The 26991-nt window shown below is 51.2% G+C and overlaps 1 protein-coding gene across 1 annotated transcript in view; it reads left to right on the plus strand.

Moving 5' to 3' along the window:
* dapk1 (death-associated protein kinase 1) overlaps positions 1-26917 on the plus strand; it is a gene marked incomplete at its 5' end in the record, with an annotated part of 153854 nt that extends 126937 nt beyond the window's left edge. Inside the window, 1 exon segment of the mRNA XM_055887875.1 lies at positions 21666-26917. Coding sequence (XP_055743850.1) covers positions 21666-22559 — 894 coding nt within the window.
* Between the last annotated feature and the right edge of the window lie 74 nt (positions 26918-26991).

The raw sequence follows: 26991 nt of genomic DNA on the forward strand, positions 1-26991 counted from the left end.
GACTGTCTGAATGACTCCCCAGTCCCTGTCTGAATGACTCCCCAGTCCCTATCAAGACTGTCTGAATGACTCCCCAGTCCCTACCAAGACTGTCTGAATGACTCCTCAGTCCCTATCAAGACTGTCTGAATGACTCCCCAGTCCCTATCAAGACTGTCTGAATGACTCAGTCCCTGTCAAGACTGTCTGAATGACTCCCCAGTCCCTATCAAGACTGTCTGAATGACTCCTCAGTCCCTATCAAGACTGTCTGAATGACTCCCCAGTCCCTATCAAGACTGTCTGAATGACTCAGTCCCTGTCAAGACTGTCTGAATGACTCCCCAGTCCCTATCAAGACTGTCTGAATGACTCCCCAGTCCCTACCAAGACTGTCTGAATGACTCCCCAGTCCCTGTCTGAATGACTCCCCAGTCCCTATCAAGACTGTCTGAATGACTCCCCAGTCCCTACCAAGACTGTCTGAATGACTCCCCAGTCCCTACCAAGACTGTCTGAATGACTCCCCACTCCCTACCAAGACTGTCTGAATGACTCCCCAGTCCCTATCAAGACTGTCTGAATGACTCCCCAGTCCCTATCAAGACTGTCTGAATGACTCCCCAGTCCCTATCAAGACTGTCTGAATGACTCCCCAGTCCCTATCAAGACTGTCTGAATGACTCCCCAGTCCCTATCAAGACTGTCTGAATGACTCCCCAGTCCCTATCAAGACTGTCTGAATGACTCCCCAGTCCCTATCAAGACTGTCTGAATGACTCCCCAGTCCCTATCAAGACTGTCTGAATGACTCCCCAGTCCCTATCAAGACTGTCTGAATGACTCCCCAGTCCCTATCAAGACTGTCTGAATGACTCCCCAGTCCCTATCAAGACTGTCTGAATGACTCCCCAGTCCCTATCAAGACTGTCTGAATGACTCCCCAGTCCCTGTCTGAATGACTCCCCAGTCCCTACCAAGACTGTCTGAATGACTCCCCAGTCCCTATCAAGACTGTCTGAATGACTCCCCAGTCCCTACCAAGACTGTCTGAATAACTCCCCAGTCCCTACCAAGACTGTCTGAATGACTCCCCAGTCCCTGTCTGAATGACTCCCCAGTCTCTATCAAGACTGTCTGAATGACTCCCCAGTCCCTATCAAGACTGTCTGAATGACTCCCCAGTCCCTATCAAGACTGTCTGAATGACTCCCCAGTCCCTATCAAGACTGTCTGAATGACTCCCCAGTCCCTACCAAGACTGTCTGAATGACTCCCCAGTCCCTATCAAGACTGTCTGAATGACTCAGTCCCTGTCAAGACTTTCTGAATGACTCCCCAGTCCCTACCAAGACTGTCTGAATGACTCCCCAGTCCCTACCAAGACTGTCTGAATGACTCCCCAGTCCCTGTCTGAATGACTCCCCAGTCCCTATCAAGACTGTCTGAATGACTCCCCAGTCCCTACCAAGACTGTCTGAATGACTCCTCAGTCCCTATCAAGACTGTCTGAATGACTCCCCAGTCCCTATCAAGACTGTCTGAATGACTCAGTCCCTGTCAAGACTGTCTGAATGACTCCCCAGTCCCTATCAAGACTGTCTGAATGACTCCCCAGTCCCTATCAAGACTGTCTGAATGACTCCCCAGTCCCTATCAAGACTGTCTGAATGACTCAGTCCCTGTCAAGACTGTCTGAATGACTCCCCAGTCCCTATCAAGACTGTCTGAATGACTCCCCAGTCCCTACCAAGACTGTCTGAATGACTCCCCAGTCCCTATCAAGACTGTCTGAATGACTCCCCAGTCCCTATCAAGACTGTCTGAATGACTCCCCAGTCCCTATCAAGACTGTCTGAATGACTCCCCAGTCCCTATCAAGACTGTCTGAATGACTCCCCAGTCCCTACCAAGACTGTCTGAATGACTCCCCAGTCCCTATCAAGACTGTCTGAATGACTCCCCAGTCCCTATCAAGACTGTCTGAATGACTCCCCAGTCCCTACCAAGACTGTCTGAATGACTCCCCAGTCCCTATCAAGACTGTCTGAATGACTCCCCAGTCCCTATCAAGACTGTCTGAATGACTCCCCAGTCCCTATCAAGACTGTCTGAATGACTCCCCAGTCCCTATCAAGACTGTCTGAATGACTCCCCAGTCCCTACCAAGACTGTCTGAATGACTCCCCAGTCCCTACCAAGACTGTCTGAATGACTCCCCAGTCCCTACCAAGACTGTCTGAATGACTCCCCAGTCCCTATCAAGACTGTCTGAATGACTCCCCAGTCCCTACCAAGACTGTCTGAATGACTCCCCAGTCCCTGTCTGAATGACTCCCCAGTCCCTACCAAGACTGTCTGAATGACTCCCCAGTCCCTACCAAGACTGTCTGAATGACTCCCCAGTCCCTATCAAGACTGTCTGAATGACTCCCCAGTCCCTGTCAAGACTGTCTGAAGGACTCCCCAGTCCCTACCAAGACTGTCTGAATGACTCCCCAGTCCCTATCAAGACTGTCTGAATGACTCCCCAGTCCCTGTCAAGACTGTCTGAATGACTCCCCAGTCCCTATCAAGACTGTCTGAATGACTCCCCAGTCCCTACCAAGACTGTCTGAATGACACCCCAGTCCCTGTCAAGACTGTCTGAATGACTCCCCAGTCCCTATCAAGACTGTCTGAATGACTCCCCAGTCCCTACCAAGACTGTCTGAATGACTCCCCACTCCCTACCAAGACTGTCTGAATGACTCCCCAGTCCCTACCAAGACTGTCCGAATGACTCCCCAGTCCCTATCAAGACTGTCTGAAGGACTCCCCAGTCCCTGTCTGAATGACTCCCCAGTCCCTATCAAGACTGTCTGAATGACTCCCCAGTCCCTATCAAGACTGTCTGAATGACTCCCCAGTCCCTACCAAGACTGTCTGAATGACTCCCCAGTCCCTGTCAAGACTGTCTGAATGACTCCCCAGTCCCTATCAAGACTGTCTGAATGACTCCCCAGTCCCTATCAAGACTGTCTGAATGACTCCCCAGTCCCTATCAAGACTGTCTGAATGACTCCCCAGTCCCTGTCTGAATGACTCCCCAGTCCCTACCAAGACTGTCTGAATGACTCCCCAGTCCCTACCAAGACTGTCTGAATGACTCCCCAGTCCCTACCAATACTGTCTGAATGACTCCCCAGTCCCTATCAAGACTGTCTGAATGACTCCCCAGTCCCTATCAAGACTGTCTGAATGACTCCCCAGTCCCTACCAAGACTGTCTGAATGACTCCCCAGTCCCTGTCTGAATGACTCCCCAGTCCCTGTCTGAATGACTCCCCAGTCCCTGTCTGAATGACTCCCCAGTCCCTACCAAGACTGTCTGAATGACTCCCCAGTCCCTGTCTGAATGACTCCCCAGTCCCTGTCTGAATGACTCCCCAGTCCCTGTCTGAATGACTCCCCAGTCCCTACCAAGACTGTCTGAAGGACTCCCCAGTCCCTGTCTGAATGACTCCCCAGTCCCTTCCAAGACTGTCTGAATGACTCCCCAGTCCCTACCAAGACTGTCTGAATGACTCCCCAGTCCCTATCAAGACTGTCTGAATGACTCCCCAGTCCCTATCAAGACTGTCTGAATGACTCCCCAGTCCCTACCAAGACTGTCTGAATGACTCCCCAGTCCCTATCAAGACTGTCTGAATGACTCCCCAGTCCCTACCAAGACTGTCTGAATGACTCCCCAGTCCCTGTCTGAATGACTCCCCAGTCCCTACCAAGACTGTCTGAATGACTCCCCAGTCCCTACCAAGACTGTCTGAATGACTCCCCAGTCCCTATCAAGACTGTCTGAATGACTCCCCAGTCCCTATCAAGACTGTCTGAATGACTCCCCAGTCCCTATCAAGACTGTCTGAATGACTCCCCAGTCCCTATCAAGACTGTCTGAATGACTCCCCAGTCCCTATCAAGACTGTCTGAATGACTCCCCAGTCCCTATCAAGACTGTCTGAATGACTCAGTCCCTGTCAAGACTGTCTGAATGACTCCCCAGTCCCTATCAAGACTGTCTGAATGACTCCCCAGTCCCTTCAAGACTGTCTGAATGACTCCCCAGTCCCTACCAAGACTGTCTGAATGACTCCCCAGTCCCTACCAAGACTGTCTGAATGACTCCCCAGTCCCTATCAAGACTGTCTGAATGACTCCCCAGTCCCTGTCTGAATGACTCCCCAGTCCCTACCAAGACTGTCTGAATGACTCCCCAGTCCCTATCAAGACTGTCTGAATGACTCCCCAGTCCCTACCAAGACTGTCTGAATGACTCCCCAGTCCCTACCAAGACTGTCTGAATGACTCCCCAGTCCCTACCAAGACTGTCTGAATGACTCCCCAGTCCCTACCAAGACTGTCTGAATGACTCCCCAGTCCCTATCAAGACTGTCTGAATGACTCCCCAGTCCCTATCAAGACTGTCTGAATGACTCCCCAGTCCCTACCAAGACTGTCTGAATGACTCCCCAGTCCCTACCAAGACTGTCTGAATGACTCCCCAGTCCCTATCAAGACTGTCTGAATGACTCCCCAGTCCCTACCAAGACTGTCTGAATGACTCCCCAGTCCCTGCTCTGAATGACTCCCCAGTCCCTACCAAGACTGTCTGAATGACTCCCCAGTCCCTGTCTGAATGACTCCCCAGTCCCTACCAAGACTGTCTGAATGACTCCCCAGTCCCTACCAAGACTGTCTGAATGACTCCCCAGTCCCTATCAAGACTGTCTGAATGACTCCCCAGTCCCTATCAAGACTGTCTGAATGACTCCCCAGTCCCTACCAAGACTGTCTGAATGACTCCCCAGTCCCTACCAAGACTGTCTGAATGACTCCCCAGTCCCTACCAAGACTGTCTGAATGACTCCCCAGTCCCTATCAAGACTGTCTGAATGACTCCCCAGTCCCTATCAAGACTGTCTGAATGACTCCCCAGTCCCTACCAAGACTGTCTGAATGACTCCCCAGTCCCTACCAAGACTGTCTGAATGACTCCCCAGTCCCTACCAAGACTGTCTGAATGACTCCCCAGTCCCTATCAAGACTGTCTGAATGACTCCCCAGTCCCTATCAAGACTGTCTGAATGACTCCCCAGTCCCTATCAAGACTGTCTGAATGACTCCCCAGTCCCTACCAAGACTGTCTGAATGACTCCCCAGTCCCTGTCTGAATGACTCCCCAGTCCCTACCAAGACTGTCTGAATGACTCCCCAGTCCCTACCAAGACTGTCTGAATGACTCCCCAGTCCCTATCAAGACTGTCTGAATGACTCCCCAGTCCCTATCAAGACTGTCTGAATGACTCCCCAGTCCCTGTCTGAATGACTCCCCAGTCCCTACCAAGACTGTCTGAATGACTCCCCAGTCCCTACCAAGACTGTCTGAATGACTCCCCAGTCCCTATCAAGACTGTCTGAATGACTCCCCAGTCCCTATCAAGACTGTCTGAATGACTCCCCAGTCCCTACCAAGACTGTCTGAATGACTCCCCAGTCCCTACCAAGACTGTCTGAATGACTCCCCAGTCCCTTCAAGACTGTCTGAATGACTCCCCAGTCCCTGTCTGAATGACTCCCCAGTCCCTACAAGACTGTCTGAATGACTCCCCAGTCCCTACCAAGACTGTCTGAATGACTCCCCAGTCCCTACCAAGACTGTCTGAATGACTCCCCAGTCCCTACCAAGACTGTCTGAATGACTCCCCAGTCCCTACCAAGACTGTCTGAATGACTCCCCAGTCCCTATCAAGACTGTCTGAATGACTCCCCAGTCCCTATCAAGACTGTCTGAATGACTCCCCAGTCCCTATCAAGACTGTCTGAATGACTCCCCAGTCCCTATCAAGACTGTCTGAATGACTCCCCAGTCCCTATCAAGACTGTCTGAATGACTCCCCAGTCCCTATCAAGACTGTCTGAATGACTCCCCAGTCCCTATCAAGACTGTCTGAATGACTCCCCAGTCCCTATCAAGACTGTCTGAATGACTCCCCAGTCCCTATCAAGACTGTCTGAATGACTCCCCAGTCCCTACAAGACTGTCTGAATGACTCCCCAGTCCCTACCAAGACTGTCTGAATGACTCCCCAGTCCCTATCAAGACTGTCTGAATGACTCCCCAGTCCCTGTCTGAATGACTCCCCAGTCCCTACCAAGACTGTCTGAATGACTCCCCAGTCCCTATCAAGACTGTCTGAATGACTCCCCAGTCCCTACCAAGACTGTCTGAATGACTCCCCAGTCCCTACCAAGACTGTCTGAATGACTCCCCAGTCCCTGTCTGAATGACTCCCCAGTCCTCAAGACTGTCTGAATGACTCCCCAGTCCCTACCAAGACTGTCTGAATGACTCCCCAGTCCCTACCAAGACTGTCTGAATGACTCCCCAGTCCCTATCAAGACTGTCTGAATGACTCCCCAGTCCCTATCAAGACTGTCTGAATGACTCAGTCCCTTCAAGACTTCTGAATGACTCCCCAGTCCCTACCAAGACTGTCTGAATGACTCCCCAGTCCCTACCAAGACTGTCTGAATGACTCCCCAATCCCTGTCTGAATGACTCCCCAGTCCCTATCAAGACTGTCTGAATGACTCCCCAGTCCCTACCAAGACTGTCTGAATGACTCCTCAGTCCCTATCAAGACTGTCTGAATGACTCCCCAGTCCCTATCAAGACTGTCTGAATGACTCAGTCCCTGTCAAGACTTTCTGAATGACTCCCCAGTCCCTATCAAGACTGTCTGAATGACTCCTCAGTCCCTATCAAGACTGTCTGAATGACTCCCCAGTCCCTATCAAGACTGTCTGAATGACTCAGTCCCTGTCAAGACTGTCTGAATGACTCCCCAGTCCCTATCAAGACTGTCTGAATGACTCCCCAGTCCCTACCAAGACTGTCTGAATGACTCCCCAGTCCCTGTCAAGACTGTCTGAATGACTCCCCAGTCCCTGTCTGAATGACTCCCCAGTCCCTATCAAGACTGTCTGAATGACTCCCCACTCCCTATCAAGACTGTCTGAATGACTCCCCAGTCCCTACCAAGACTGTCTGAATGACTCCCCAGTCCCTACCAAGACTGTCTGAATGACTCTCCAGTCCCTATCAAGACTGTCTGAATGACTCCCCAGTCCCTATCAAGACTGTATGAATGACTCCCCAGTCCCTGTCAAGACTGTCTGAATGACTCCTCAGTCCCTATCAAGACTGTCTGAATGACTCCCCAGTCCCTATCAAGACTGTCTGAATGACTCCCCAGTCCCTATCAAGACTGTCTGAATGACTCCCCAGTCCCTATCAAGACTGTCTGAATGACTCCCCAGTCCCTATCAAGACTGTCTGAATGACTCCCCAGTCCCTACCAAGACTGTCTGAATGACTCCCCAGTCCCTATCAAGACTGTCTGAATGACTCCCCAGTCCCTATCAAGACTGTCTGAATGACTCCCCAGTCCCTATTAAGACTGTCTGAATGACTCCCCAGTCCCTGTCAAGACTGTCTGAATGACTCCTCAGTCCCTACCAAGACTGTCTGAATGACTCCTCAGTCCCTACCAAGACTGTCTGAATGACTCCCCAGTCCCTACCAAGACTGTCTGAATGACTCCCCAGTCCCTATCGAGACTGTCTGAATGACTCCCCAGTCCCTACCAAGACTGTCTGAAACTCCCCAGTCCCTGTCTGAATGACTCCCCAGTCCCTACCAAGACTGTCTGAAGGACTCCCCAGTCCCTACCAAGACTGTCTGAATGACTCCCCAGTCCCTATCAAGACTGTCTGAATGACTCCCCAGTCCCTGTCAAGACTGTCTGAATGACTCCCCAGTCCCTACCAAGACTGTCTGAATGACTCCCCAGTCCCTACCAAGACTGTCTGAATGACACCCCAGTCCCTGTCAAGACTGTCTGAATGACTCCCCAGTCCCTATCAAGACTGTCTGAATGACTCCCCAGTCCCTACCAAGACTGTCTGAATGACTCCCCACTCCCTACCAAGACTGTCCGAATGACTCCCCAGTCCCTATCAAGACTGTCTGAAGGACTCCCCAGTCCCTACCAAGACTGTCTGAATGACTCCCCAGTCCCTACCAAGACTGTCTGAATGACTCCCCAGTCCCTATCAAGACTGTCTGAATGACTCCCCAGTCCCTACCAAGACTGTCTGAATGACTCCCCACTCCCTACCAAGACTGTCTGAATGACTCCCCAGTCCCTACCAAGACTGTCCGAATGACTCCCCAGTCCCTATCAAGACTGTCTGAAGGACTCCCCAGTCCCTGTCTGAATGACTCCCCAGTCCCTATCAAGACTGTCTGAATGACTCCCCAGTCCCTATCAAGACTGTCTGAATGACTCCCCAGTCCCTACCAAGACTGTCTGAATGACTCCCCAGTCCCTGTCAAGACTGTCTGAATGACTCCCCAGTCCCTATCAAGACTGTCTGAATGACTCCCCAGTCCCTATCAAGACTGTCTGAATGACTCCCCAGTCCCTATCAAGACTGTCTGGATGACTCCCCAGTCCCTATCAAGACTGTCTGAATGACTCCCCAGTCCCTGTCTGAATGACTCCCCAGTCACTACCAAGACTGTCTGAATGACTCCCCAGTCCCTACCAATACTGTCTGAATGACTCCCCAGTCCCTATCAAGACTGTCTGAATGACTCCCCAGTCCCTACCAAGACTGTCTGAATGACTCCCCAGTCCCTGTCTGAATGACTCCCCAGTCCCTGTCTGAATGACTCCCCAGTCCCTGTCTGAATGACTCCCCAGTCCCTGTCTGAATGACTCCCCAGTCCCTGTCTGAATGACTCCCCAGTCCCTACCAAGACTGTCTGAAGGACTCCCCAGTCCCTGTCTGAATGACTCCCCAGTCCCTTCCAAGACTGTCTGAATGACTCCCCAGTCCCTACCAAGACTGTCTGAATGACTCCCCAGTCCCTATCAAGACTGTCTGAATGACTCCCCAGTCCCTGTCTGAATGACTCCCCAGTCCCTACCAAGACTGTCTGAAGGACTCCCCAGTCCCTGTCTGAATGACTCCCCAGTCCCTACCAAGACTGTCTGAAGGACTCCCCAGTCCCTGTCTGAATGACTCCCCAGTCCCTACCAAGACTGTCTGAATGACTCCCCAGTCCCTACCAAGACTGTCTGAATGACTCCCCAGTCCCTATCAAGACTGTCTGAATGACTCCCCAGTCCCTATCAAGACTGTCTGAATGACTCCCCAGTCCCTACCAAGACTGTCTGAATGACTCCCCAGTCCCTACCAAGACTGTCTGAATGACTCCCCAGTCCCTATCAAGACTGTCTGAATGACTCCCCAGTCCCTACCAAGACTGTCTGAAGGACTCCCCAGTCCCTGCCTGAATGACTCCCCAGTCCCTACCAAGACTGTCTGAAGGACTCCCCAGTCCCTGTCTGAATGACTCCCCAGTCCCTACCAAGACTGTCTGAATGACTCCCCAGTCCCTACCAAGACTGTCTGAATGACTCCCCAGTCCCTACCAAGACTGTCTGAATGACTCCCCAGTCCCTACCAAGACTGTCTGAATGACTCCCCAGTCCCTACCAAGACTGTCTGAATGACTCCCCAGTCCCTACCAAGACTGTCTAAATGACTCCCCAGTCCCTACCAAGACTGTCTGAATGACTCCCCAGTCCCTACCAAGACTGTCTGAATGACTCCCCAGTACCTACCAAGACTGTCTGAATGACTCCCCAGTCCCTGTCTGAATGACTCCCCAGTCCCTACCAAGACTGTCTGAATGACTCCCCAGTCCCTGTCTGAATGACTCCCCAGTCCCTACCAAGACTGTCTGAATGACTCCCCAGTCCCTGTCTGAATGACTCCCCAGTCCCTACCAAGACTGTCTGAATGACTCCCCAGTCCCTGTCTGAATGACTCCCCAGTCCCTACCAAGACTGTCTGAAGGACTCCCCAGTCCCTACCAAGACTGTCTGAATGACTCCCCAGTCCCTATCAAGACTGTCTGAATGACTCCCCAGTCCCTGTCAAGACTGTCTGAATGACTCCCCAGTCCCTACCAAGACTGTCTGAATGACTCCCCAGTCCCTACCAAGACTGTCTGAATGACACCCCAGTCCCTGTCAAGACTGTCTGAATGACTCCCCAGTCCCTATCAAGACTGTCTGAATGACTCCCCAGTCCCTACCAAGACTGTCTGAATGACTCCCCACTCCCTACCAAGACTGTCTGAATGACTCCCCAGTCCCTACCAAGACTGTCCGAATGACTCCCCAGTCCCTATCAAGACTGTCTGAAGGACTCCCCAGTCCCTGTCTGAATGACTCCCCAGTCCCTATCAAGACTGTCTGAATGACTCCCCAGTCCCTATCAAGACTGTCTGAATGACTCCCCAGTCCCTACCAAGACTGTCTGAATGACTCCCCAGTCCCTGTCAAGACTGTCTGAATGACTCCCCAGTCCCTATCAAGACTGTCTGAATGACTCCCCAGTCCCTATCAAGACTGTCTGAATGACTCCCCAGTCCCTATCAAGACTGTCTGAATGACTCCCCAGTCCCTGTCTGAATGACTCCCCAGTCCCTACCAAGACTGTCTGAATGACTCCCCAGTCCCTACCTAGACTGTCTGAATGACTCCCCAGTCCCTACCAATACTGTCTGAATGACTCCCCAGTCCCTATCAAGACTGTCTGAATGACTCCCCAGTCCCTATCAAGACTGTCTGAATGACTCCCCAGTCCCTACCAAGACTGTCTGAATGACTCCCCAGTCCCTGTCTGAATGACTCCCCAGTCCCTGTCTGAATGACTCCCCAGTCCCTGTCTGAATGACTCCCCAGTCCCTACCAAGACTGTCTGAATGACTCCCCAGTCCCTGTCTGAATGACTCCCCAGTCCCTGTCTGAATGACTCCCCAGTCCCTGTCTGAATGACTCCCCAGTCCCTACCAAGACTGTCTGAAGGACTCCCCAGTCCCTGTCTGAATGACTCCCCAGTCCCTTCCAAGACTGTCTGAATGACTCCCCAGTCCCTACCAAGACTGTCTGAATGACTCCCCAGTCCCTATCAAGACTGTCTGAATGACTCCCCAGTCCCTATCAAGACTGTCTGAATGACTCCCCAGTCCCTACCAAGACTGTCTGAATGACTCCCCAGTCCCTGTCGAGACTGTCTGAATGACTCCCCAGTCCCTACCAAGACTGTCTGAAGGACACCCCAGTCCCTGTCTGAATGACTCCCCAGTCCCTACCAAGACTGTCTGAATGACTCCCCAGTCCCTATCAAGACTGTCTGAATGACTCCCCAGTCCCTGTCTGAATGACTCCCCAGTCCCTGTCTGAATCACTCCCCAGTCCCTACCAAGACTGTCTGAAGGACTCCCCAGTCCCTACCAAGACTGTCTGAATGACTCCCCAGTCCCTGTCAAGACTGTCTGAATGACTCCCCAGTCCCTACCAAGACTGTCTGAAGGACTCCCCAGTCCCTACCAAGACTGTCTGAATGACTCCCCAGTCCCTATCAAGACTGTCTGAATGACTCCCCAGTCCCTACCAAGACTGTCTGAATGACTCCCCAGTCCCTGTCTGAATGACTCCCCAGTCCCTACCAAGACTGTCTGAATGACTCCCCAGTCCCTGTCAAGACTGTCTGAATGACTCCCCAGTCCCTACCAAGACTGTCTGAATGACTCCCCAGTCCCTACCAAGACTGTCTGAATGACTCCCCAGTCCCTGTCTGAATGACTCCCCAGTCCCTACCAAGACTGTCTGAATGACTCCCCAGTCCCTGTCTGAATGACTCCCCAGTCCCTACCAAGACTGTCTGAATGACTCCCCAGTCCCTGTCTGAATGACTCCCCAGTCCCTACCAAGACTGTCTGAATGACTCCCCAGTCCCTACCAAGACTGTCTGAATGACTCCCCAGTCCCTATCAAGACTGTCTGAATGACTCCCCAGTCCCTGTCAAGACTGTCTGAATGACTCCCCAGTCCCTACCAAGACTGTCTGAATGACTCCCCAGTCCCTACCAAGACTGTCTGAATGACTCCCCAGTCCCTGTCAAGACTGTCTGAATGACTCCCCAGTCCCTATCAAGACTGTCTGAATGACTCCCCAGTCCCTACCAAGACTGTCTGAATGACTCCCCAGTCCCTACCAAGACTGTCTGAATGACTCCCCAGTCCCTACCAAGACTGTCTGAATGACTCCCCAGTCCCTATCAAGACTGTCTGAAGGACTCCCCAGTCCCTGTCTGAATGACTCCCCAGTCCCTATCAAGACTGTCTGAATGACTCCCCAGTCCCTATCAAGACTGTCTGAATGACTCCCCAGTCCCTACCAAGACTGTCTGAATGACTCCCCAGTCCCTGTCAAGACTGTCTGAATGACTCCCCAGTCCCTATCAAGACTGTCTGAATGACTCCCCAGTCCCTATCAAGACTGTCTGAATGACTCCCCAGTCCCTATCAAGACTGTCTGAATGACTCCCCAGTCCCTGTCAAGACTGTCTGAATGACTCCCCAGTCCCTATCAAGACTGTCTGAATGACTCCCCAGTCCCTACCAAGACTGTCTGAATGACTCCCCAGTCCCTATCAAGACTGTCTGAATGACTCCCCAGTCCCTATCAAGACTGTCTGAATGACTCCCCAGTCCCTACCAAGACTGTCTGAATGACTCCCCAGTCCCTATCAAGACTGTCTGAATGACTCCCCAGTCCCTACCAAGACTGTCTGAATGACTCCCCAGTCCCTGTCTGAATGACTCCCCAGTCCCTTCAAGACTGTCTGGATGACTCCCCAGTCCCTATCAAGACTGTCTGAATGACTCCCCAGTCCCTTCGCTGTCTGAATGACTCCCCAGTCCCTACCAAGACTGTCTGAATGACTCCCCAGTCCCTATCAAGACTGTCTGAATGACTCCCCAGTCCCTATCAAGACTGTCTGAATGACTCCCCAGTCCCTACCAAGACTGTCTGAATGACTCCCCAGTCCCTGTCGAGACTGTCTGAATGACTCCCCAGTCCCTACCAAGACTGTCTGAAGGACACCCCAGTCCCTGTCTGAATGACTCCCCAGTCCCTACCAAGACTGTCTGAATGACTCCCCAGTCCCTACCAAGACTGTCTGAAGGACTCCCCAGTCCCTGTCTGAATGACTCCCCAGTCCCTTCCAAGACTGTCTGAATGACTCCCCAGTCCCTACCAAGACTGTCTGAATGACTCCCCAGTCCCTATCAAGACTGTCTGAATGACTCCCCAGTCCCTGTCTGAATGACTCCCCAGTCCCTACCAAGACTGTCTGAAGGACTCCCCAGTCCCTGTCTGAATGACTCCCCAGTCCCTACCAAGACTGTCTGAAGGACTCCCCAGTCCCTGTCTGAATGACTCCCCAGTCCCTACCAAGACTGTCTGAATGACTCCCCAGTCCCTACCAAGACTGTCTGAATGACTCCCCAGTCCCTATCAAGACTGTCTGAATGACTCCCCAGTCCCTATCAAGACTGTCTGAATGACTCCCCAGTCCCTACCAAGACTGTCTGAATGACTCCCCAGTCCCTACCAAGACTGTCTGAATGACTCCCCAGTCCCTATCAAGACTGTCTGAATGACTCCCCAGTCCCTACCAAGACTGTCTGAAGGACTCCCCAGTCCCTGCCTGAATGACTCCCCAGTCCCTACCAAGACTGTCTGAAGGACTCCCCAGTCCCTGTCTGAATGACTCCCCAGTCCCTACCAAGACTGTCTGAATGACTCCCCAGTCCCTACCAAGACTGTCTGAATGACTCCCCAGTCCCTACCAAGACTGTCTGAATGACTCCCCAGTCCCTACCAAGACTGTCTGAATGACTCCCCAGTCCCTACCAAGACTGTCTGAATGACTCCCCAGTCCCTACCAAGACTGTCTAAATGACTCCCCAGTCCCTACCAAGACTGTCTGAATGACTCCCCAGTCCCTACCAAGACTGTCTGAATGACTCCCCAGTACCTACCAAGACTGTCTGAATGACTCCCCAGTCCCTGTCTGAATGACTCCCCAGTCCCTACCAAGACTGTCTGAATGACTCCCCAGTCCCTGTCTGAATGACTCCCCAGTCCCTACCAAGACTGTCTGAATGACTCCCCAGTCCCTGTCTGAATGACTCCCCAGTCCCTACCAAGACTGTCTGAATGACTCCCCAGTCCCTGTCTGAATGACTCCCCAGTCCCTACCAAGACTGTCTGAAGGACTCCCCAGTCCCTACCAAGACTGTCTGAATGACTCCCCAGTCCCTATCAAGACTGTCTGAATGACTCCCCAGTCCCTGTCAAGACTGTCTGAATGACTCCCCAGTCCCTACCAAGACTGTCTGAATGACTCCCCAGTCCCTACCAAGACTGTCTGAATGACACCCCAGTCCCTGTCAAGACTGTCTGAATGACTCCCCAGTCCCTATCAAGACTGTCTGAATGACTCCCCAGTCCCTACCAAGACTGTCTGAATGACTCCCCACTCCCTACCAAGACTGTCTGAATGACTCCCCAGTCCCTACCAAGACTGTCCGAATGACTCCCCAGTCCCTATCAAGACTGTCTGAAGGACTCCCCAGTCCCTGTCTGAATGACTCCCCAGTCCCTATCAAGACTGTCTGAATGACTCCCCAGTCCCTATCAAGACTGTCTGAATGACTCCCCAGTCCCTACCAAGACTGTCTGAATGACTCCCCAGTCCCTGTCAAGACTGTCTGAATGACTCCCCAGTCCCTATCAAGACTGTCTGAATGACTCCCCAGTCCCTATCAAGACTGTCTGAATGACTCCCCAGTCCCTATCAAGACTGTCTGAATGACTCCCCAGTCCCTGTCTGAATGACTCCCCAGTCCCTACCAAGACTGTCTGAATGACTCCCCAGTCCCTACCTAGACTGTCTGAATGACTCCCCAGTCCCTACCAATACTGTCTGAATGACTCCCCAGTCCCTATCAAGACTGTCTGAATGACTCCCCAGTCCCTATCAAGACTTTCTGAATGACTCCCCAGTCCCTACCAAGACTGTCTGAATGACTCCCCAGTCCCTACCAAGACTGTCTGAATGACTCCCCAATCCCTGTCTGAATGACTCCCCAGTCCCTATCAAGACTGTCTGAATGACTCCCCAGTCCCTACCAAGACTGTCTGAATGACTCCTCATTCCCTATCAAGACTGTCTGAATGACTCCCCAGTCCCTATCAAGACTGTCTGAATGACTCAGTCCCTGTCAAGACTTTCTGAATGACTCCCCAGTCCCTATCAAGACTGTCTGAATGACTCCTCAGTCCCTATCAAGACTGTCTGAATGACTCCCCAGTCCCTATCAAGACTGTCTGAATGACTCAGTCCCTGTCAAGACTGTCTGAATGACTCCCCAGTCCCTATCAAGACTGTCTGAATGACTCCCCAGTCCCTACCAAGACTGTCTGAATGACTCCCCAGTCCCTGTCAAGACTGTCTGAATGACTCCCCAGTCCCTGTCTGAATGACTCCCCAGTCCCTATCAAGACTGTCTGAATGACTCCCCACTCCCTATCAAGACTGTCTGAATGACTCCCCAGTCCCTACCAAGACTGTCTGAATGACTCCCCAGTCCCTACCAAGACTGTCTGAATGACTCTCCAGTCCCTATCAAGACTGTCTGAATGACTCCCCAGTCCCTATCAAGACTGTATGAATGACTCCCCAGTCCCTGTCAAGACTGTCTGAATGACTCCTCAGTCCCTATCAAGACTGTCTGAATGACTCCCCAGTCCCTATCAAGACTGTCTGAATGACTCCCCAGTCCCTATCAAGACTGTCTGAATGACTCCCCAGTCCCTATCAAGACTGTCTGAATGACTCCCCAGTCCCTATCAAGACTGTCTGAATGACTCCTCAGTCCCTACCAAGACTGTCTGAATGACTCCCCAGTCCCTATCAAGACTGTCTGAATGACTCCCCAGTCCCTATCAAGACTGTCTGAATGACTCCCCAGTCCCTATTAAGACTGTCTGAATGACTCCCCAGTCCCTGTCAAGACTGTCTGAATGACTCCTCAGTCCCTACCAAGACTGTCTGAATGACTCCTCAGTCCCTACCAAGACTGTCTGAATGACTCCCCAGTCCCTACCAAGACTGTCTGAATGACTCCCCAGTCCCTATCGAGACTGTCTGAATGACTCCCCAGTCCCTACCAAGACTGTCTGAAACTCCCCAGTCCCTGTCTGAATGACTCCCCAGTCCCTACCAAGACTGTCTGAAGGACTCCCCAGTCCCTACCAAGACTGTCTGAATGACTCCCCAGTCCCTATCAAGACTGTCTGAATGACTCCCCAGTCCCTGTCAAGACTGTCTGAATGACTCCCCAGTCCCTACCAAGACTGTCTGAATGACTCCCCAGTCCCTACCAAGACTGTCTGAATGACACCCCAGTCCCTGTCAAGACTGTCTGAATGACTCCCCAGTCCCTATCAAGACTGTCTGAATGACTCCCCAGTCCCTACCAAGACTGTCTGAATGACTCCCCACTCCCTACCAAGACTGTCCGAATGACTCCCCAGTCCCTATCAAGACTGTCTGAAGGACTCCCCAGTCCCTACCAAGACTGTCTGAATGACTCCCCAGTCCCTACCAAGACTGTCTGAATGACTCCCCAGTCCCTATCAAGACTGTCTGAATGACTCCCCAGTCCCTACCAAGACTGTCTGAATGACTCCCCACTCCCTACCAAGACTGTCTGAATGACTCCCCAGTCCCTACCAAGACTGTCCGAATGACTCCCCAGTCCCTATCAAGACTGTCTGAAGGACTCCCCAGTCCCTGTCTGAATGACTCCCCAGTCCCTATCAAGACTGTCTGAATGACTCCCCAGTCCCTATCAAGACTGTCTGAATGACTCCCCAGTCCCTACCAAGACTGTCTGAATGACTCCCCAGTCCCTGTCAAGACTGTCTGAATGACTCCCCAGTCCCTATCAAGACTGTCTGAATGACTCCCCAGTCCCTATCAAGACTGTCTGAATGACTCCCCAGTCCCTATCAAGACTGTCTGGATGACTCCCCAGTCCCTATCAAGACTGTCTGAATGACTCCCCAGTCCCTGTCTGAATGACTCCCCAGTCACTACCAAGACTGTCTGAATGACTCCCCAGTCCCTACCAATACTGTCTGAATGACTCCCCAGTCCCTATCAAGACTGTCTGAATGACTCCCCAGTCCCTACCAAGACTGTCTGAATGACTCCCCAGTCCCTGTCTGAATGACTCCCCAGTCCCTGTCTGAATGACTCCCCAGTCCCTGTCTGAATGACTCCCCAGTCCCTGTCTGAATGACTCCCCAGTCCCTGTCTGAATGACTCCCCAGTCCCTACCAAGACTGTCTGAAGGACTCCCCAGTCCCTGTCTGAATGACTCCCCAGTCCCTTCCAAGACTGTCTGAATGACTCCCCAGTCCCTACCAAGACTGTCTGAATGACTCCCCAGTCCCTATCAAGACTGTCTGAATGACTCCCCAGTCCCTGTCTGAATGACTCCCCAGTCCCTACCAAGACTGTCTGAAGGACTCCCCAGTCCCTGTCTGAATGACTCCCCAGTCCCTACCAAGACTGTCTGAAGGACTCCCCAGTCCCTGTCTGAATGACTCCCCAGTCCCTACCAAGACTGTCTGAATGACTCCCCAGTCCCTACCAAGACTGTCTGAATGACTCCCCAGTCCCTATCAAGACTGTCTGAATGACTCCCCAGTCCCTATCAAGACTGTCTGAATGACTCCCCAGTCCCTACCAAGACTGTCTGAATGACTCCCCAGTCCCTACCAAGACTGTCTGAATGACTCCCCAGTCCCTATCAAGACTGTCTGAATGACTCCCCAGTCCCTACCAAGACTGTCTGAAGGACTCCCCAGTCCCTGCCTGAATGACTCCCCAGTCCCTACCAAGACTGTCTGAAGGACTCCCCAGTCCCTGTCTGAATGACTCCCCAGTCCCTACCAAGACTGTCTGAATGACTCCCCAGTCCCTACCAAGACTGTCTGAATGACTCCCCAGTCCCTACCAAGACTGTCTGAATGACTCCCCAGTCCCTACCAAGACTGTCTGAATGACTCCCCAGTCCCTACCAAGACTGTCTGAATGACTCCCCAGTCCCTACCAAGACTGTCTAAATGACTCCCCAGTCCCTACCAAGACTGTCTGAATGACTCCCCAGTCCCTACCAAGACTGTCTGAATGACTCCCCAGTACCTACCAAGACTGTCTGAATGACTCCCCAGTCCCTGTCTGAATGACTCCCCAGTCCCTACCAAGACTGTCTGAATGACTCCCCAGTCCCTGTCTGAATGACTCCCCAGTCCCTACCAAGACTGTCTGAATGACTCCCCAGTCCCTGTCTGAATGACTCCCCAGTCCCTACCAAGACTGTCTGAATGACTCCCCAGTCCCTGTCTGAATGACTCCCCAGTCCCTACCAAGACTGTCTGAAGGACTCCCCAGTCCCTACCAAGACTGTCTGAATGACTCCCCAGTCCCTATCAAGACTGTCTGAATGACTCCCCAGTCCCTGTCAAGACTGTCTGAATGACTCCCCAGTCCCTACCAAGACTGTCTGAATGACTCCCCAGTCCCTACCAAGACTGTCTGAATGACACCCCAGTCCCTGTCAAGACTGTCTGAATGACTCCCCAGTCCCTATCAAGACTGTCTGAATGACTCCCCAGTCCCTACCAAGACTGTCTGAATGACTCCCCACTCCCTACCAAGACTGTCTGAATGACTCCCCAGTCCCTACCAAGACTGTCCGAATGACTCCCCAGTCCCTATCAAGACTGTCTGAAGGACTCCCCAGTCCCTGTCTGAATGACTCCCCAGTCCCTATCAAGACTGTCTGAATGACTCCCCAGTCCCTATCAAGACTGTCTGAATGACTCCCCAGTCCCTACCAAGACTGTCTGAATGACTCCCCAGTCCCTGTCAAGACTGTCTGAATGACTCCCCAGTCCCTATCAAGACTGTCTGAATGACTCCCCAGTCCCTATCAAGACTGTCTGAATGACTCCCCAGTCCCTATCAAGACTGTCTGAATGACTCCCCAGTCCCTGTCTGAATGACTCCCCAGTCCCTACCAAGACTGTCTGAATGACTCCCCAGTCCCTACCTAGACTGTCTGAATGACTCCCCAGTCCCTACCAATACTGTCTGAATGACTCCCCAGTCCCTATCAAGACTGTCTGAATGACTCCCCAGTCCCTATCAAGACTGTCTGAATGACTCCCCAGTCCCTACCAAGACTGTCTGAATGACTCCCCAGTCCCTGTCTGAATGACTCCCCAGTCCCTGTCTGAATGACTCCCCAGTCCCTGTCTGAATGACTCCCCAGTCCCTACCAAGACTGTCTGAATGACTCCCCAGTCCCTGTCTGAATGACTCCCCAGTCCCTGTCTGAATGACTCCCCAGTCCCTGTCTGAATGACTCCCCAGTCCCTACCAAGACTGTCTGAAGGACTCCCCAGTCCCTGTCTGAATGACTCCCCAGTCCCTTCCAAGACTGTCTGAATGACTCCCCAGTCCCTACCAAGACTGTCTGAATGACTCCCCAGTCCCTATCAAGACTGTCTGAATGACTCCCCAGTCCCTATCAAGACTGTCTGAATGACTCCCCAGTCCCTACCAAGACTGTCTGAATGACTCCCCAGTCCCTGTCGAGACTGTCTGAATGACTCCCCAGTCCCTACCAAGACTGTCTGAAGGACACCCCAGTCCCTGTCTGAATGACTCCCCAGTCCCTACCAAGACTGTCTGAATGACTCCCCAGTCCCTATCAAGACTGTCTGAATGACTCCCCAGTCCCTGTCTGAATGACTCCCCAGTCCCTGTCTGAATCACTCCCCAGTCCCTACCAAGACTGTCTGAAGGACTCCCCAGTCCCTACCAAGACTGTCTGAATGACTCCCCAGTCCCTGTCAAGACTGTCTGAATGACTCCCCAGTCCCTACCAAGACTGTCTGAAGGACTCCCCAGTCCCTACCAAGACTGTCTGAATGACTCCCCAGTCCCTATCAAGACTGTCTGAATGACTCCCCAGTCCCTACCAAGACTGTCTGAATGACTCCCCAGTCCCTGTCTGAATGACTCCCCAGTCCCTACCAAGACTGTCTGAATGACTCCCCAGTCCCTGTCAAGACTGTCTGAATGACTCCCCAGTCCCTACCAAGACTGTCTGAATGACTCCCCAGTCCCTACCAAGACTGTCTGAATGACTCCCCAGTCCCTGTCTGAATGACTCCCCAGTCCCTACCAAGACTGTCTGAATGACTCCCCAGTCCCTACCAAGACTGTCTGAATGACTCCCCAGTCCCTGTCAAGACTGTCTGAATGACTCCCCAGTCCCTATCAAGACTGTCTGAATGACTCCCCAGTCCCTATCAAGACTGTCTGAATGACTCCCCAGTCCCTGTCAAGACTGTCTGAATGACTCCCCAGTCCCTATCAAGACTGTCTGAATGACTCCCCAGTCCCTAACAAGACTGTCTGAATGACTCCCCAGTCCCTATCAAGACTGTCTGAATGACTCCCCAGTCCCTACCAAGACTGTCTGAATGACTCCCCAGTCCCTACCAAGACTGTCTGAATGACTCCCCAGTCCCTACCAAGACTGTCTGTATGACTCCCCAGTCCCTGTCAAGACTGTCTGAATGACTCCCCAGTCCCTATCAAGACTGTCTGAATGACTCCCCAGTCCCTACCAAGACTGTCTGTATGACTCCCCAGTCCCTGTCAAGACTGTCTGAATGACTCCCCAGTCCCTATCAAGACTGTCTGAATGACTCCCCAGTCCCTACCAAGACTGTCTGAATGACTCCCCAGTCCCTACCAAGACTGTCTGAATGACTCCCCAGTCCCTGTCGAGACTGTCTGAATGACTCCCCACTCCCTATCAAGACTGTCTGAATGACTCCCCAGTCCCTACCAAGACTGTCTGAATGACTCCCCAGTCCCTTTCAAGACTGTCTGAATGACTCCCCAGTCCCTACCAAGACTGTCTGAATGACTCCCCAGTCCCTACCAAGACTGTCTGAATGACTCCCCAGTCCCTACCAAGACTGTCTGAAGGACTCCCCAGTCCCTACCAAGACTGTCTGTATGACTCCCCAGTCCCTGTCAAGACTGTCTGAATGACTCCCCAGTCCCTATCAAGACTGTCTGAATGACTCCCCAGTCCCTACCAAGACTGTCTGTATGACTCCCCAGTCCCTGTCAAGACTGTCTGAATGACTCCCCAGTCCCTACCAAGACTGTCTGAATGACTCCCCAGTCCCTACCAAGACTGTCTGAATGACTCCCCAGTCCCTGTCGAGACTGTCTGAATGACTCCCCACTCCCTATCAAGACTGTCTGAATGACTCCCCAGTCCCTACCAAGACTGTCTGAATGACTCCCCAGTCCCTTTCAAGACTGTCTGAATGACTCCCCAGTCCCTACCAAGACTGTCTGAATGACTCCCCAGTCCCTACCAAGACTGTCTGAATGACTCCCCAGTCCCTACCAAGACTGTCTGAATGACTCCCCACTCCCTATCAAGTGCACTATTGAATATGCCGCCATCTGGGATGCTCCGCAGTATGTTTCCTCTCCCAGAATGAATAGTATGTTGAGTATGCTGTTTCCTGACCTCTGACCTCCAGGTGAACCTGTGTCGCTGGAGTCACCAGCAGCGCCCTGAGGATGATACAAGGGAGGGGCCTGACGGAGACATCCGCCTCTGGACTAATGGGGCAAAGGTGAGCCAAGGAGGAGCAGAGGCCATGATCCTATTGGTCAACCACGGCCAGGGGGTGGAGATCCAGGTCAGAGGTCACGACAGCGAACGGGCCAAGTGTTACACCCTCCTAGACACCATGGTTACCATCACCGAGTCGCTCCTGTCCTCCACCCTCCCCGGCCTTCTCACCGCCCGGTACTACCTCAGCCCCCAGCAGCTCAGAGAGCATCACGGTCCCGTCATGATCTACCAGCCTAAAGACTTCCTGAAGGCCCAGACCCAGAGAGAGACCAGCCTCACCAACACCATGGGCGGGTACAGGGAGAGCTTCAGCAGTATCCTAGCCTTGGGCTGTACTGACGTCTATAGTCAGGGTCGTCTGTGTGCGGACGTCCACATCTCAGAGGTCAGCCTACTGGCCAGGAGGAAGTTGTGTCGTCTGTTAGACCCTCCTGATGCCCTGGGGAAGGACTGGTGTCTGCTGGCTATGAACCTGGGTCTCACCTACCTGGTGGCCAAACACAGCTCCAGCCCCAGCGGCACCCCAACCAATGGGGGCCCTGCCCCGGACAATGACCCCGCCCTTGTGGCCAGCCCCACGGCAGCGCTGCTTCTGGATTGGTCGGTCCGTCCAGACAGCACGGTGGGGTTGTTGATGTGGAAGCTACGTGAGCTGGGGAGGCGTGACGCTGCTGACTTCCTGTTAAAGACCTCGCCTGTCTTCAGGGTCAACATAGAGGGTGTGGCTAGGGGAGGGGGCAGAGCCTGTAACGGAGGCACCTCCTACAACTCCATCAGCTCGGTCATCTCCCGGTGAGACGGGTGTAATCACTGGGAACCAAGCGGAACCAAGCGGCTAGAGAAACACAGGGACTTACCTGAATTGGGTTTTCTTTTTCCGTTGCAAAACATTTTGCTTCAGTGTGCACTATTGAATACACACCATGTCCTGGATCAGAACAGCTTCCGCTCATCGTGATCTGGCCCACCAGAGGAGAAGACTAGAAACTGATCCTAGATCAGAGTCCTGACTGGGGAAACTAACTGTGTCCTGTCCCCAGAGTGAGGCTGGACTAACTAGGGCTGACGAACCAACCGACACCATGTGCAATCTAATCTTTCCCGGGGGTTTAGTGTTAGTTCTCTCCTGTTAACCCCCTAGGTCACTGATGCTCTGTGAGACTGATGCTCTGTGCACATCCAGTGTCCATATAGCTCCCCTCCTCTCTTCTCCTACTCTCCTCTCTCTTCTCCTACACTTCTCTTTCCTCCTCCTACTGTCCTCTCTCCTCCTCTCTCATCCTGTCCTCTTCTCTCTCATCCTGTTCTCTCACCTCCTCTCCTCCTCTCTCATCCTGTTCTCTCACCTCCTCTCCTCCTCCACTCCTTACCATCCCGCTATATGAATGTTGAAATTAACTGGCTGTCCTGAGCTCCAAAGAGGATCCCAAATGGAACCCTACTGAAGTGGCACTAAACTTCAATAGCTACTATTTCTGCCCTGCTGCCCTGCTTGTCAGTACATCTCAACTCCAACACAGCACTAAAAGTACAGTAAGGATTTTTCTTTATTTTTACTGTTTTCTACATTGTAGAATAATAGTGAAGACATCAAAACTATGAAATAACATGGAATCATGTAGAAACCTAAAAAGTCTTTAACAAATCAAAATATATTTTAGATTCATCAAAGTAGCCACTCTTTGCCTTGATGAAAGCTTTAGACACTCTTGACATTCTCTCAACCAGCTTCATGAGGTAGTCACCTGGAATGCATTTCAATTAACAGGTGTGCCTCGTTAAAAGTAAAAATGTGTGGATTTTTTTATCCTTTCCTTACTGCATTTGAGCCAATCAGTTATGTTGTGACATACAGAATATAGCCCTATTTGGTGAAAGACCAAGTCCATATTATGGCAAGAACAGCTCAAATATGAAAAGAGAAACAACAGTCCATCATTACTTTAAGACATGAAGGTCAGTCAATCTGGAACGTTTCAAGAACTTTGAAAGTTTCTTCAAGTGCAGTCGCAAAAACCCTCAAGCGCTATGATGAAACTGGCTCTCATGAGGACCGCCACAGGAAAGGAAGACCCAGAGTTATCTCTGCTGCAGAGGATATGATGAAACTGGCTCTCATGAGGACCGCCACAGGAAAGGAAGACCCAGAGATCTCTGCTGCAAAGGATAAGTTCATTAGAGTTACCAGCCTCAGATTGCAGCCCAAATAAATGCTTCACAGAGTTCAAGTAACAGACAAATCTCAACATTAACTGATCAGAGGAGACTTTGTGAATCAGGCCTTCATGGTTGAATTGCTGCAAAGAAACCACTACCAAAGGACACCAATAAGAAGAAGAGACTTGCTTGGGCCAAGAAACACGAGCAATGGACATTAGACTGGTGGAAATCTGTCCTTTGGTCTGATGAGCCTACATTTGACCACAGAGTGAAGGAAAAGCAGCAAACAAGTGCTCAGCATATGTGGGAACTCCTTCAAGACTGTTGGAAAAGCATTCCAGGTGAAGCTGGTTGAGAGAATGCCAAGAGTGTACAAAGCTGTCATTAAGGCAAAGGGTGGCTACTTTGAAGAATCTCAAATGTAAACTATATGTTGATTTGTTTAACACTTTTTTGGTTACTAAATGATTCCATATATGTTATTTCATAGTTTTGATGTCTTCACTATTATTCTACAATGTAGAAAATAGTAAAAATAAAGAAAAACCCTTGAATGAGTAGAGGTGTCCAAACATTTGACTGGTACTGTACATGTCAGCGCATGGCCCTCAATGCAACACAACTGGTGTCCATGAAGGAAAATAAATAAATCCACCTCAACAATGGAGGATTTGATATCAATCTGGGCTCATTTTATATGCTGAGATTACAGTTTGATAACAGCTGACGTCTCTGTCCATCTCTTTCTGACATGATTACAGTTTGATAACAGCTGACGTCTCTGTCCATCTCTTTCTGACATGATTAGTTTGATAACAGCTGACGTCTCTGTCCATCTCTTTCTGACATGATTAGTTTGATAACAGCTGACGTCTCTGTCCATCTCTTTCTGACATGATTACAGTTTGATAACAGCTGACGTCTCTGTCCATCTCTTTCTGACATGATTACAGTTTGATAACAGCTGACGTCTCTGTCCATCTCTTTCTGACATGATTACAGTTTGATAACAGCTGACGTCTCTGTCCATCTCTTTCTGACATGATTAGTTTGATAACAGCTGACGTCTCTGTCCATCTCTTTCTGACATGATTAGTTTGATAACAGCTGACGTCTCTGTCCATCTCTTTCTGACATGATTAGTTTGATAACAGCTGACGTCTCTGTCCATCTCTTTCTGACATGATAACAGGAGTTCAATGCTTGACTAGTTCCAACGACAGTGAGATCTTTCTGACCTTCTACCTCTCCTAAAAAGCACAACGGTCCAACAACCCTGTCTAGGGGGCTCTTCTAGTCCTGGGGTCTTCCCTACGTAGTGCACCACAGAGCTCTGGTCAAAAGGGTTTCCATTTACATTTACATTTAAGTCATTTAGCAGACGCTCTTATCCAGAGCGACTTACAAATTTGTGCATTCACCTTTGGGAGGGAACCCTGAACAGTCCATTGACCCTGGGTTAGTAACAGAGATACAGCACAGCAGTTGGGGACTACCAATGTGTTGAGAGATCCACAACCTAGTGGAACATCTGACTCTTAGGGCTGGTTTCCCGGTCACAGATTAAGCCTGGAGCAAATAAACACTTTGAATTAGTCCAGCAGGACTAGTCTTAATCTTAGTCTGGGAAACCAAATGAATACTGTTGCCTGAGCTAGTGGCTTAAGATCAGCAGGCTAACACAGTGTTGTGAAGAGAACTGTGGTTTAAACCCAGACAGAGACCTAGCTACCATGACAAGACCTTCCTAGCAGAAACAACATGTCCATTACTATGATGTGAATACCCAGAGGCCTTCACTTCACAGTCTACTCTGTCTGTTACCCTCCCAGCCCCCTGGTCTGTGGGGTTAGACTACAGTCAGTCCATTGTCTAACTCTTCTCCACAGTGTTGGACTCAGCTGAATGAACCATCCATACATGTTGTGAAAGGGAACATGTTGGACGGTGGAAGACACGACACAGTGTTAGTAGTGGTGTCAGAGACAACATGTTGGACGGTGGAAGACACGACACAGTGTTAGTAGTGGTGTCAGAGACAACATGTTGCTTCTCACCTAAACATACGCATCTTCTCCTGAAGAGCAACAGAGATTCCCAACAGAGAGTTTTTTTTGTGGGTTTATTTTAGTACAGACACCATACAGACACACACACAGATACACACACAGACACACACACACAGACATAGACACACACACAGACACAGACACACAGACAGACACAGACACACACACAGACACACACACAGACACACACACACACACAGACACACACACACAGACACACACACACAGACACAGACACACACACAGACACACACACACACAGACACACACACACAGACACAGACACAGACACAGACACACACACAAACACACACACAGACACACACACAGACACACACACACACACACAGACACAGACACACACAGTAACTCTCAACTCTCCTACTGTTGCCTTGCTGAGCTGAAGAGCTGTCTGTCTGTGTCTGTCTGTGTCTGTCTGTGTCTGTGAAAGGGAAGTTACTCGTAGTGTATCACTGAGCTTTTAAAGTATTCTAATGAACAGTGAAATGTTTTTGTTGTGTCTTGATTCTGATGGTAAGTGGCTTTCTTTGTTTCCTTGGATTTGACGCAGACCCAAAATTGCGTCCCAATCGGCACCCTATTCCCTATATGGTGCACTACATTAGACCAGAGCCCTATTCCCTATATAGTGCACTGCTTTTGACCGGGGCCCGATATGGTTAGCACCATGTAGGGAATACAGTGCCATTTGTTGAGCACCCTCCGTATCTGTCTGTCTGAGCGCATGGGGACCAGGTGTATTTAAGACTTTGTACAGACACAACAGAAAGACGTCTCTCTCTCCTTGCTCAATAGCCTGGTTTGTATTTCTGATGAGATTGTTCCCATAGACTGGGATGATACCATGTCCTGAACCTGAACTAGTGTAGTAGTAACATTTGATAATAAATTGTTTACCTGAGAACATTGTGTACTGTGATTTATTAAATGCATAGCAATTCTTCCCTCCCTTCTTGTTACAGTATGTGCAGGTAGGGG

The sequence above is a fragment of the Salvelinus fontinalis genome, chromosome 28 (assembly GCF_029448725.1).
Source record: "Salvelinus fontinalis isolate EN_2023a chromosome 28, ASM2944872v1, whole genome shotgun sequence".
In the NCBI taxonomy this organism is placed as follows: Eukaryota; Metazoa; Chordata; class Actinopteri; order Salmoniformes; family Salmonidae; genus Salvelinus; species Salvelinus fontinalis.